At 45.7% G+C, this 14,443-nt stretch overlaps 1 protein-coding gene across 1 annotated transcript in view; it reads right to left on the bottom strand.

Annotated features, from left to right (window-relative positions):
* NIM1K (NIM1 serine/threonine protein kinase) overlaps nucleotides 1-14,443 on the bottom strand; it is a 78,106-nt gene that overhangs the window by 12,759 nt on the left and 50,904 nt on the right. Inside the window, exon 2 of the mRNA XM_086361632.1 lies at nucleotides 12,732-13,737. Coding sequence (XP_086217758.1) covers nucleotides 12,732-13,023 — 292 coding nt within the window. The 5' untranslated portion in view covers nucleotides 13,024-13,737. The remainder of the gene's footprint in view (nucleotides 1-12,731; nucleotides 13,738-14,443) is intronic.

Here is a 14,443-nt window from a genome sequence, read left to right as displayed (position 1 = left end):
GCCCTGGCAGTGAGGGTGCTGGGTCCTAACCACTGGACCAGCAGGGAAGTCCCTGGTTCTCACAAATTTAACATTGAGCACATGAAAGAAGACAAAAAAGAAGACACGCTGTATGAGGTCATTTACATAAAGTTTTACAGGTAATCTGTGATGTTAAAAGTCAGGATAGTGGTTACACTTGTTTAGTCGCTATGTTGTGTCCTACTCTTTTGAGACTCCATGGACTATAGCCCACCAGGTTCTTCTGTCCATAGGATTTCCCAGGCAAGCATACTGGCGTGGGTTGCCATTTCCTTCCCCAGGGGATCTTCCCGATCCAGGGATCGAACCCAGGTCTCCTGCATTGGCAGGTGGATTCTTTACCCCTGAGCCACCAGGAAAGCCCAGTTATATGTGGGGATGTAGTAAATAGAAGTGGGGATGGGGAGCCTCTGAAGTACTGGGGATGTTTTCTCTTGAACTTGGTGGTGGTTATATAGGTCTTTTTTAGTTTGGAAAATTCATTTAACTGAATATTTCAGATTTAAAAACTTCATTTGTGTATTTATGTACACTGAACATGTTTTAAAAGTTTTTGAGAAGTCACAGAAAAACCTCACTTCCCCCTTCAGCATCAGGCCTCTTTTTCTCATTCTCTGTATAGAAAAGCTCCCTTAAAGAGTTGGTCCTATGTCACTGTCCCAGTTCTCCCACTATATGTATTTTTTAATTTATCTATTTGGCTAAGTTGCCAAATAAATCTTAGTTGCGGCACTCGGGCTCTTCTTTGCAGTGCACGTGCTCCTGTAGTTGTGGCTGCCGCCTTAGGTGCCCCTCAGCACGTGGGGTCGTAGTTCCCCAACCAGGGATCAAACTCATGTCACTGTATTACAAGGCAGATTCTTAACCCTTGGACCACCAGGGAAGTCCCACCCTCATTATACCTTAAGCCTAAGAGATAATGCTACTAAAAATGCTCTTCTCAGCGTCACTGATGATCTCCAAGTTGCTAAAAACAATGGCCAGTTCTCAGGCTTCATCCCTCCTCCTAGAAACATCTTTGCACTGAGTTTCTGACGAAACACACTCTTGGTTTTCCTCCTACCTCTTGCCACTTCTTCTAAGGTTCCTTTGCTGTGTTCTTTTCATCTGCCCAGCCTCTAAATGTTGGACACCTGAAGGCTCAGTCCTTGGCCATCTCTACAATCATTTCCTTGGTGATCCCAGGTTCATATATACACCTGCCTACAAGACCTCTCCATGTGGCTGTCTCAGTTTGGGTTCCGAAGAAGATCATGAGGTAATGATTCAACTGCAAACAGTTGATGAGGAATGGTACAGCTGTACCCAGCAAACAGTGGTAGAAGAATGAGGAAGTGAGAGAGGAAAGGAAAGGCAGCCAATTAAGGATGTGTTACTAAGCAAGTTACCAGTTAATTCTGTATGACTCTTAGCATAACTGACACCATCCTGGGCCCATACAATTCCTCCTGTCCTTCCACTGACCCTATCCAGGACTGTACCATGCAGTAAATCACTTTTCTGTTGTCAAGAGCTTTGTAGTTAATATTGTTGTTCAGTCGCTAAGTTGTGTCTCTTTCAGACTGTAGCCTACCAGGCTACTCTGTCTATGGGATTTTCCAGGCAAGAATACTAGAGTGGGTTGCCATTTCCTTCTCTAGGGGATCTTCCCAACCCAGGGATCAAACCCGGGTATGCTGCATTGGCAGGCGGATTTTCTACCGCATAGATATTGTTTAAGGTTTGTTAAGTCCAGGTGGCCTCTATGCTCTGTTAGTTCCCAAATAATGATGAAGACTTTTGCTGACATATTCCTGGTACCCACAAGACTCGTTACCCTTTCAATCACCTTGATTCAGGAATACACTTGCTGTTTTAAGCACATACATACCCCCATATCCTAGATTGGCTCTAAAATTGTCCCAGTGGCCGGTTGGCAGTGCAGAGTACACCCTACAAATGCTTCCAGATCATTGTCTGTCCAATCCTGATCCCACCTTATGAGTAAGTTACCCTTTAATAAACTGATCCATGAGGCTTATGGCACTGACTGCTTCATTTTTTACTGGGGATTTTTTTTTGTTCCTTCCATCCACCAAAAATCCTGCTGCGAGTTATCATTTGAGTTTTACTAGCCAAAGAATTGATACTTTTGAACTGTGGTGTTGGAGAAGACTCTTGAGAGTCCCTTGGACTGCAAGGAGATCCAACCAGTCCATTCTGAAGGAGAGCAGCCCTGGGATTTCTTTGGAAGGAATGATGCTAAAGCTGAAACTCCAGTACTTTGGCCACCTTATGTGAAGAGTTGACTCATTGGAAAAGACTCTGATGCTGGGAGGGATTGGGGGCAGGAGGAGAAGGGGATGACAGAGGATGAGATGGCTGGATGGCATCACTGACTCGATGGACGTGAGTCTGGGTGAACTCCGGGAGTTGGTGATGGACAGGGAGGCCTGGTGTGCTGCAATTCATGGGGTCGCAGAGTCAGACACGACTGAGCAACTAAACTAAACTGACTGACTGATGAGAAGTGTGAGAGAGCGGGGGTACATCAGTTACTTCCAGTAACTGGTTGTCGGATGCTCTTGACAGATGTTAATTCCCCTGTATTTTTGGCCTCCCATGCATGCAGGAAAAGCAGCTCCAGCAGCTAGAGAAAGCCCAGAGGCAAAGAGATGAGAGATGAAGGCCCGGCTTGCATGCCCTGAGATGGTAAGACCCAAAGAGGCACAAGTGAAGCACCAACAGCCTCTGCTGTGCTTGTGTAACAGGCACGTCCAACGTGTACATTCAATACTGATCTCTTCCACCCCAAACCCGTTCCTCCTACAGTCTTCCCAGTTTTGGTAAATGGAAACTATTCTTGCAGTCAAAAACCTTGAGTACTTGACTCTTCTCTTTTACACTCCACTTTCAATCTGTCAGCAAATCCTATTATCTCTACTTCTAAATATAGCCAAAAGCCAGCCCCTTCTCAGCCTCTCACTGCCCCCTTCCTGGCCCAAGCCACCATTCTCTCTTGCCTGGATTATAATAGGCTCCCAGCTGATCTCTGCTTCTGACCCCTTGTAGCCTGTTTTCAACAGAGCAGCCAGGGTGATCCTATTAAGCATAAGCCGGGTCGCATCATTTCTCTGCTCCCTTCAAGGGCTCTGGTTTCCCTTGTAGGAAAAAGCCAAAATCCTGACAATGCGGTATCGCACATTAGCCCTCCATAATCTGGTCCCTGCTGCTCTCCGCCGTGACCTGCCTTGGCCATTTCTAGAGTATTACAGGCACTCTCCCACCTCGATGCTCTTCTGAGGACTGTCCCCTCTGCCTGACCATGTTCCCCCATGGACCCCATGGCCAGTTTCCTCATTCTTTTCAGTTCAGTGATCACCTCCTCAGGAAGGCTGTCCCTGGGCATCTTGTCTAAAACTGCAGTCCCCAAGGCTCCACCTCCTTCCCTCTGCTCTATCTTCCTTCTTGTCTCTTATCACTACATAACATAATGAATATTTTCCTGGCTTATGTTTGTCTGTCTCTCTCCACTGGAGCATAAGCTCCACAGGACAGACTGTTGTCTATTTTGTTCACTGCTATATTTCCAGTCCCTAGAAAAGTGCCTGTTACATGGGAGGTGATCAACAAATATTTGTTGAATAAGTGACCTCATTTAATGCTCACAAGAGTCCAAGATAAGTATCCCCATTGAAGTATAAACTCAATTTTGCTTTTTTATTTACTATCGTGTCCCAAGCATCTTCCATGTTACTACAGACTCCCCATAATCGTGATTTTTTAATAGTTGTGTGACTTCCACCCAGTATATTTGCTTTAATGTCCTTGAGCATGCCTGTATCATTGGATCATATAAATTATTTTTAGTCTTTTGCATTATAAATATAGAACATTCTTTTATTATAGTAATTCTGGACTTTTTTTAGGATGGATTCACCAAAGCCACTAACTATTCTTAAAGCAAGAAAACATAATTTAATCTATTTTTACTTTATTTTTTTGGCTGCACTGGATCTTCGTTGCTGTGCTCTGGCTTTCTCTAGTTGAGGGGAGTGGGGGCTGGTCTTTGATTTGGTGTGTGAGCTTCTCATGGCAGTGGCTTCTCGTGTTGCAGCTTGAGAGTTCTAGAGTGCACGGGCTCAGTAGCTGTGGCGCTGGGGTTTAGTTGCTGCAAGGCATATCGCCTGCACTGGCAGGCAGAGTCTTAACCACTGGACCACCAGAGAAGTCCCTTTAATTTATTTTTTAATTGAAGCACAGTTGATTTACAATATCGTGTTAATTTCTGTTGTACAGCAGAATGACTTATACACATATTTTCATTATTTTTAACATTCTTTTGCATTATGGTTTATCCTAGGATACTGAATGTAGTCCCCTGTGCTCTACAGTAGGGCCCTGTTTACCCACTCTTTATGTGTAATCCCAAACTCCCAGTCCATCCCTCCCCTCCCCCACCCCTTTGGTAACCACAAGTAGATTCTCTACGTCTGAGTCTGTTTCTGCTTCGTAGATAGGTTCATTTGCACCATATTTTAGATTCCACATAAAAGTGATATCATACATTATTTGTCTTTCTTTTTTCTGACTTACTTCAGTTAGTACAATAATCTCTAGTTGCATCCAGCAAACATCATTTTAAATTGCTATTTTAATGAATGTACCCAATAGGAGAGATTGTCTTTAAAAACAAGTTGGGGGACTTCCTTGATGGTCCAGTGGCTAAGATTCTGTGCCACCACTGCAGGGGGCCCGGGTTCAAGCCCTGGTTGGGGAACTAGATCCCACGTGCTGCAACAAAAGATTCCGAGTGCAGCAACTAAGACTCAATGCAGCCGAATAAATAAAAATAAATATTTTAAAATATAATAAAAAATAAACACCAGTAGGCCTTATTGATTAAGCTTTACTAGAGCCTGTGTGAGTCTTCCAGCTCTGTTCTCCTGGGAGATCACAGCATGAGGAACTCACCAGAGAGTACTGCCCTGCATGGCTCCCTCCCACATCTCTTCTCACTACCACTGGATTTTCAGAGGACGTTATTATACTGACTTAATTCACCAAGTATTGTTTGAATGCTTATTACTTATACTGAATGTGGGGGAAGTCTGAGGATCTATAAGACACAGTGTCTGACACCAAGGAGCCTATGACCAGGACACACAAGACTTTCACTCTATCTGGATTTGTTAGGCTCCAAACTTTTATTATTCATTCATACTTTCTCTTGGGCTCCAAGATGGTCATTTAGCTCCTCTACTTCATGACCTCTGTGTATCTCCAAGTCAGGGCTTCAAAATCTGCAGTCTCAAATCCATTTCTTCTCCAGTAGTCACTATTCAGTATAAATCATTGAGGCCAGAAACGTGGGAGACATTTTAAATTCTTCCCCTCCCTGTCCCTTCCTGCTCTTCCCCATGCAGTCGACCACAGGTTTTCCAATATTCTGAACTAGTCTTCAAATGCATCCTCTTCTCTCCATCCTCACTGTCACTTCCTTAGTTGAGATGGACATCGTCATTTGTCTGGACCATTAGACTAATATTTGATTCTGACATCCCTGACTCTTGGCAGTCCTCAACTTCAGTTCATTTTCCTCACTAAAATAATAATTAATCACTTTTGAGGCTTCCCAGGGGGCACAGTGGTAAGAGAATCCACCTGCCAATGCAGAAGATACAAGAGATGCGGGTTCGATCCCTAGGTCAGGAAGAGCCCCTGGAGAAGGGAATGGCAACCCATTCCAGTATTCTTGCCTGGGGAATTCCATGGACAGAGCAGCCTGGTGGGCTACAGTCCATGAGGTCACAAACAGTCAGACATGACTGAGCAACTAACACTTTCACTTTCCATTCCTTTATTTGGCTGTGTTGGGTCTCAGTTGCGGCACCCTCAATCTTTGATTTTTGTCAGTAAGCAGGATCTTTAGTTTCAGGGGGTGGGATCTAGTTCCCTGACCAAGGATTGAACCTGGGCCCCTGCACTGAGAGTGTAGAATCTTAGCCATGGGACCCCCAAGGAAGTCCCCCTCACTGAATTACTTTTAAATCTCCAAACACTCCTCACCCTGGCTCATACCTCCATTCACTTAACATCTCTCTCTGCCTGCCATCCCCCTTCCCCTTGTAGCATTTCTCCGCAAACCTCAAGACATAACACAAGCCTTTCCTGATCAACTGACCCTTTCCTGATCTCAGGTTCAGTCGAGCACACCCTTTGTCCCTTACCCTGTGACAGCACTTATCAAATGCTTCCTGTCTGTCTCCATTACTTACTGAGAGTTCCTGTCAAGCAAGAACCCTATCTTATTCACCTCTGCAAGGCACAGGAGAGTTAATTATACTTTTAAAAAAAAAAGAATGAATGAACCGATGAATAAATAAATCAAGAGAGAAGGAGAAAGGGTTCTAGAAACACAAGACTCGAGTGAAAGAGAAGAAGACAGGGAAGAAGGGGTCAGGAAGGGCAGCATCAGAGAAAGGGCCAGGCGCTGTGGCCGCTTTTGCTTTTGATTGAGGCAACAGATGGGACATAAAATATTCAGAAGCTGAGTGTGTCATCTCTTTTGAGAAATTTCTCATCAGCTAAAATGGGACTCATGGTGGTTTCAGCCTGCTCTATTTGCTTGCAAGGCCCAAGGGAATCTGAGCCATTAGCTATAAAAATAAACTCCAGCCAACGGGGGGCCTGTATGGAGCCTTCTCCCGAGGGATCATGAGCAGTGGGCACCTTTTTATAAACTACTGTCTTAGAAGCTACCCCTGGCACTGAAACCTTCCATTTCCCTGGGAATCTCCTCCGTGATCTTATCCAGATTGTCCATGTTTCCTAGAAAACCTGATGACAATTCTGGGCCAGCTGGCTTTGTATGGGAACCATATTTAAACAAGTCGCTCTTCAGACGATGTCATCTGACACGGCTTGGTAACAGGATAGGGTATTTGGAATTCTCAGCAAGGTTAAACCACTCCCTGATAAATCTTCCCCCATTGTAGAGGTGAAGATTTCAGAGGTAGTCCCTCTGTCTTTCTATCCCAGTCCCCTCCAGGTAGGCTAATGTCCTCCTTCTTGTCACAAGTCACAGTCCTTTAAAAAAAAAAAAAAAATATATATATATATATATATTTGTCTGTGCACCAGGTCTTAACTGCAGCATTGTTGTTCAGTCACTCAGTCATGTCCTACTTGTTGCCACCTTATGGACTGCAGAAATCCAGGCTTCCCTGTCCTTCATTATCTCCTGGAGTTTGCTCAAACTCATGTCCATTGAGTTGATGATGCCATTCAACCATCTCATCCTCTGTCACCTCCTTCTCCTCCTGCCCTCAATCTTGCAGAATCTTTAGCTGCGCCACGTGAACTCTTAGTTTCAGCACTTAGAACTTAACTTTCCTGACCAGGAGAGTTTTAGCCACTGGACCACCAGGAAGTCCCACAGTATTCTGGTCTTCACTCTGCATCTTCCCTGAATTCTTGCTTCCTAATACATGAACTCCGAGAAAGCAATGGCACCCCACTCCAGTACTCTTGCCTCGAGAATCCCATGGATGGAAGGGCCTGATGGGCTGTAGTCCATGTGGTCGCTACAAGTCGGACATGACTGAGCGACTTCACTTTCACTTTTCACTTTCATGCATTGGAGAAGGAAATGGCAACCCACTCCAGTGTTCTTGCCTGGAGAATCCCAGGGACGGGGGAGCCTGGTGGGCTTCCGTCTATGGGGTCGCACAGAGTCAGACACGACTGAAGCGACTTAGCAGCAGTAGCGGCAGCAATACATGAACTGCCTGGCTCTTTCTTCATCCTCACATCAATTTGCATCTGGGTCCCCTTCTTCACGCTCTCAGTCCCTTTTGTTCTCACCTTCCTATTCTTTCCTGGGCTCACTTCCAGGAGAACCAGAGGAGAGATGAGCATGGGACCAGGATGAGGCCATCAGGGGACAAGTCCATAATTAGGAGGTGAAGTCCAGGATTCATTTTCCTGTTGCATCAGTACAGCATGTGCAGGGACCTGCCATTACAATTTCTGGCTTTTGTTTATATGTATAATTGTTGAACTGATTTTTCCTCTTCCTGTGCTTTTAGCCGTCTTTCCCTCCTTTGCTCCCATACCATTCCATAAGCAGAGGGTGACACTGGACCTTTGATAACAAGGCTCCTCTGTAGAGGGTTATGAGTGAGGAGAGCATGACAGTGAGGCCACGGAGGCATCATCTGCACAAGCAGGAAAAGCCACGCTCTCTGAAACCCAAGGGGCTAGAGTTAAGTTAATTCTGTAACACAACAGGCAAGTAGCCTTTGGCATTTGAGATGACAGTCACTATGTAAATGCCAATTGTTGATCCTCTTTCTTCTGTCCTCCTCACATAACAGTGTCTACAGAACCAGATGCTCTGCTGCCGTTGGCTAGTGGCAGTTCCCCGCTTAGCTGGTTACAGTCTCTGTGATGATACGTTATCATTTCGCAGTGCTCTCCACTCTCCCTTCTCAGAGATGCTTCTTTGGACCTTGGGCTTATCTGACAGTGAGGTGGGCCTTGTGACCCAAGGGGCTGCCACTGACTTGACCCAGGCAGGCTCTTGACTCAGGGCGGCCCATCACCGGCTGGCCAGTGAGCACTTATATTCTCTCCCTTTAAAATCTGAGCTGCAATAGGATGAGACTGGTCAGATGGAGATGGGCAATAAAGCTGAGAGATTACTTAGATATGGGCAACAGTCATTGCTGGTGATGTGCTTTTGGATAATTAAGCACAGAAGACCACTCTGCAGAAAGAAGTAGGAAGTAGAACGAGAAAACATGTGGTCCCAGAGAAAGGGGAGGTGGAGAGGGTAACCTCCATCCCTGAAACCTGGCTCCACCACCCCGATGTGGGGCCACAAAGTTCCCCTGCACACGAGTCACCCCATCACTGCACCAAAATCCTGAGGCAGCTTGGGTGCAGCAAAAAGGAAGCTGAGTTCTAACCCCGCCTCTGCCCGTGACCTCAGGACAGCCACTCCGGAACCTCTGTAACTCCCACTTGTAAAACACAGGAGGATGAGATGAGGTCAGTGTTTCCCAAAGCGGAACCTGGAACACTCGTGGGGCATGCAGTGATTTTAGTGCAAGGAAACAGCCTTAAATAGCACCGAACCACAGCATAAAAATGTTATTTTCATATCATTTAGGAGTTAAGAGTATCAGTTAAGAGTTCTTCCTTAACTCTCCTAGGTAAGGTAAAGAGAAACTCAGATGGGTTTTTGGCATGTTTTAAATTACTTTCAGTCACTTGTTAAGTTTCTTTAAACAAAAATTTTTTTAATGTAAGATATTGCATTAGTAATTTCTTATATTGGATACACATTGAAATGACAATAGTTTGGACAATAATTTGACATAGTTTGGACTTTAAATATGGAGAAGGCAATGGCACCCCACTCCAGTACTCTTGCCTGGAAAATCCCATGGAGGGAGGAGCCCGGTGGGCTGCAGTCCATGTGGTCGCTAAGAGACGGACACGACTGAGTGACTCCACTTTCACTTTTCACTTTCATGCTTTGGAGAAGGAAATGGCAACCCACTCCAGTGTTCTTGCCTGGAGAACCCCGGGGACGGCGGGGCCTGGTGAGCTGCCATCTATGGGGTCTCACAGAGTCGGAAACGACTGAAGCGACTTAGCAGCAGCAGCAGCAGCAGGACATTAAATAAAATATTGTTAAAATTTTTTTAAAAATTTGGCTGCCCTGGGTGACTTGTGGGATCTCAGTTCCCTCAGCAGGGATCGAACTCCTGCCCCCTGCAGTGGAAGCGTGGAGTCTTAATGACTGGAATGCCAGAGAATCCCCTGTTTAAAATTTTTTGAAAGTTGTTAAGAAAATAGATTTTTAAGTTCTCACTATACACACACACACAGTTGTAAGTATGTGAGGGGATGAATGTGTTAAAGAACCTTATCCAGGTAATCAGTTTGCAGGACATACATATATAAAATCAGAACATGGTCGTCTTAATATTGTACATCAATTACATCTCAATAAAGCTGGAAAAATAAATACAACTTTTAAATTTGTTTGCCTTGTATTACTTTTACCACTATCTTCTAATCACAGATTTTCAAGACATTAATATCAAATTTCCATCTGAAATAAGTTTAAGTAAAAAATAGACGTGCACAGTGATAGCTACCATTTATTGAGTGGCTACTGTGTGCCATGGAGTTTATGTTATTCCTAATTTCCCCTACAATTCTAAGAATAATTATCTCTGTTTTGCAGTTAAGGCAACTGAGGACCAAAAGAATGAGTATAATATGCACAAAGTCAGATACCTAGCAAGTGAATGAACAAGGATTTGAAGCCCATGCTCTGAAGTGCATGTTTTCAGATTTGTCTGTTTCTGAAGCCCATGTTCTTTCCACTCTCTCTTGCTTCCTCTCCCTTAGAATCGAATATCTGAACCCACATTCAGGAAGGAGTTCCATGTTGGCCACATCCAGTAGGCTTTGCTCAGACATCAGCCCCTGTGTCCTCTCTGCCACTTTGGGTACTCTCTCCTTTCTGAACTCCTCTCCTGGTTTGTGTTTATCCAATTTCTTGTCTCCCGTTCCTGATCAAGTCTTCCAACTGCTGTCTCGGTCTCCAGCCCCTCAGCTCTCCCTGTGTGTTTTCTCTTTTGCCCCTCACTCTTGCTCTAGACCATTGAAAAATTCTTTTACCCTTCACTTCTCCTCTAGACCATTGAAAAGCAACATCTGTCCTAATTTAGATTTAAATCCTATAGGCTTCCCTGGTGGTTCAGATGGTAAAGAATCTGCCTGAATGTGGGAGACCTAAGTTTGATCCCTGGGTCGGGAAGATCAGATGCTCTGGAGAAGGAAATGGCAACCCCCTCCAGTATTCTTGCCTAGAGAATTACATGGACAGAGAAGCCTGGACAGCTACAATCCATGGGGTTGCAAAGAGTTGGACACGACTAAGCAACCAACACGCACACACACACACACACACACTAGATCTGGAGAATTCCATGGACAGAGGAGCCTGGACGGCTACAGTCCATAGGGTTGCAAAGAGTCAGACATGACTGAGCAACTAACACACACACACACACACACACACACACTAGATTTAGTTTTATGTAATCAGTGCCCCTGGCTGCATTCTGTCAGTGAGGAACTCAAGGCTCACAGCAGTGCTGTCATGCACCCAGGTAGGTAAGATGAGTAGCCGAGATGTGAAGGCATGAACCCAGACACTCGGGCTCAGAGCAAGACAGAAGGGGACGCTGCAGTGACTTGGGTGTGGGGGTGGATTGTGGGGGGGAGTGTGTGTGTGTGTGCTGCTTTCTCTATAGGGATCCAACAAGGATGAGAGTGGAATGGGATTGGAGGTTAGAGAAGAAGAGAAAAGAAAATTCTAACATAAGAAAGAACACCCTTGAAGACGTGGTGGCAGCCTAGATCCAAGGAGAATAAATATCAGTATGGGACTCGCAGGGAGAGAGCAGAGCCCATGGGCTTTAGAAAGTCAATAGAAAGAAAAACACCAATACAGTATACTAACGCATATATATGGAATTTAGAAAGATGGTAACAATAACCCTGTATATGAGACAGTAAAAGAGACACTGATGTATAGAACAGTCTTTTGGACTCTGTGGGAGAGGGAGAGGGTGGGATGATTTGGGAGAATGGCATTTAAACATGTATAATATCATATATGAAACGAATCACCAGTCCAGGTTTGATGCACAATACTGGATGCTTGGGGCTGGTGCACTGGGACGACCCAGAGGGATGGTATGGGGAGGGAAAAGGGAGGAGGGTTCAGGATGGGGAACACATGTATACCTGTGGCAGATTCATTTTGATATATGGCAAAACCAATACAATATTGTAAAGTTAAAAAATAAAATAAAATAAATTAAATTTTAAAAAAAGTCAATAGACGATACTGAATTGCAGGTGTTCTTTTTCTGTCTTGTAACTCCATTATGTCGATCTCCAAGCTTAGCTAAATTCCAGGTAACTTGGAGAAGTGCCCACGTGGGTTCTCCTCACAGCTCCTGAGGCCAGGGCAGTGGGCACTGCTGGTCTAGAGTCCAGAGGGGCCAGCAGTCAAGCAAGCACTGGTCTGTGCTAGAAAGCAAGGAGCTAACAACAGTGAGAATTGGTGCAGGGCAGATGAAGCAGAGAAGATCCTGAGATCAAGTCCCTTTTCCCCTAACCTCACAGATGCAGCAGCCTCAGGTAAGGAGGAGAGGCTGGACCCCACTATCCACTGACCATCCGGGAGGGTCCCTGTGCCACTGGTATTGACACACAAATATAGACAGAAGTTACAAAGAAGGACTTGGAACGTGAGTGGCCTTGGGATCAAGCCACACTCCACTCGGCTTCTCCAAGGCTTATAACTGGAGAGAACACCCTCAGTGTTTGAGTTCAGCTGCATGGTATAGCAGAAGAGTTTTTGGAGTCAAAATCACCTAAGATGAAACAGCTAAAGCCACACTGGACTTCTTTGGATCTTAGTTTCCTTATCTATAAAGTGAAAATAAAAACACTGCGCTCACACCATCACTGTGAAAATGAACTGCGATAACGACAGACAGCAGCTGCCCTAATGCCTGCCCTTAGCAGGGACTCAGTGAAGTTGCCTCACCGGCTTCCCTGGCCCCAGACTCCTAACCCGCCCCTCAAATCAGGTCCCCACACCCTGGACATCACCCTCAGAGGTCAGTTCCTACCTTTGGTTAGGGAGTGAATCCCCAGCTTGACTTGGGAGAAGTTCCCACTTCCGATCTCCCCTCGGATGCGATAGAAGCCGATCCGCTTGCCCAGAGTGATCTCCCTCACCACCTTCTCATCCTGGGACATGTCCTGGGTCAGCTTCTCAAAGGGTGTCAGCTGGCGAGGCTCTCCCTCCTCGTCCTCCTTGGCACACTCCGTCTGACAGCCACTCTCCTCGCTCTCCCGCCGACCCCACCTGGCACAGTGGGGGTTCACCAGGCCGCCTCCATTCACATACACAGCAGTCATCGTCCACGGCAGGCTCACCTCTCCATCTCAGCAGAGGCACCAAGCAGGGCAGGATGGGGAGGAGCGGAAGGGGCCCAAGGGGGATGGGAGATGGGACTTAAAGGCTGTAAGGGCCCTGCGTCCTTGCGAGCTGTGCAAAGACTCCTGGATGCGCAAACCCCTTTCTGGGCTTCAGTCAGCCGAAGGCAGAGACCAACCCCAGCACTGCCTACCCAGCCAAGCCCAAAGCTGCCCGCCTCACTCGAGACATTTCACACCCTCCTTCACAGTGAACTTCCCCGCTCTAACTGGACCATCAGGCACGCATCCAGGTACCCTAGCCTTGATCAGGCTCCAAGAACTTTCTGGCCGGCTGTGCTGATGCTCTGTGGTAGGTGGCTCTGTCCCGAAACAAAGGCTCCAGTTTGCTATTTCCTTTGATGGTCAGAAAATCTTCTGCCCTGGTGTGTAAAAGCCCCCAGGAGGCCCCCAGGTCCCCGCTGCTGGTGCTTATCTCTGATCTTCATTTTGCACTTTTGCTGTCAAGTCGCAGGTCCCAGGAGACCTGACAATCCAGACCCCAGGAAAGAAGAAACTTGCAAATCAGCCTTCCGGTCACACGGGCAGCTAGAGGAGGATTAAATCCCTGCAATGCCACCTTAGCCGGCCTTAATTTAGACGAGCTTGCCTCTAAGCCGTGAGCAGTCTCAAAAATTTGGTGGGTGCTGATTCATCCTAAGAATAGAGAATAAGAAAATACATTAGCCCATGTTAACACACTGGACAGCATTGATAATGAATGCAGAACTGCTGGGGAAGCAACAATCGAAAAGCATCTACACATTTGGTTCTTACTCATATCATAGTAAACGCTTGATCACACACGATTAAGTCAGAAGAAAATGTACATGCACACAAACACACCTGTCAACACTTCAGAAAATCCCTCACGGGCTGTAATATTTCTAGCAAAATGACATCTCTATTTTTGTTTCTAGCGAAACAATTTTTCTTTTTATTGATGTTTAGGGAAATAAGCAGGTTGCCTTGGCTTGCTTTAAAGCGAGACTTTTAAAATTATACAATAGTCATGATGATAAAGGTTTCCTATTAATATTAGTTTTCAAAAGTTCTTACATTGATTCAAATAACAGTGTATTTCCTGATGCGAAGAGCCAACTCACTGGAAAAGACCCTGATGCTGGGAAAGTTTGAGGGCAGGAGGAGAAGCAGGCAACAGAGGATGCACTAGTTGGATAGCATCGCCAACTCAATGGACATGAGTTTGAGGAAACTCCGGGAGACAGTGAAGGACAGGGAAGCCTGGCGTGCTGCAGTCCATGGGGTCGCAAAGAGTCGGGCATGACTTAGCAACTGAATAACAACAACAAATATTTCCTTTATCCTGTATGCTCTCATAGGACTTTTCCTAAAGGGGCTG

This window comes from Bos grunniens, chromosome 20, assembly GCF_055505025.1.
Source record: "Bos grunniens cultivar Pamir isolate PY7600 chromosome 20, Bosgru_T2T1.0, whole genome shotgun sequence".
Lineage (NCBI taxonomy): Eukaryota > Metazoa > Chordata > Mammalia > Artiodactyla > Bovidae > Bos > Bos grunniens.
This window is presented reverse-complemented; position numbering and strand designations above follow the sequence as displayed.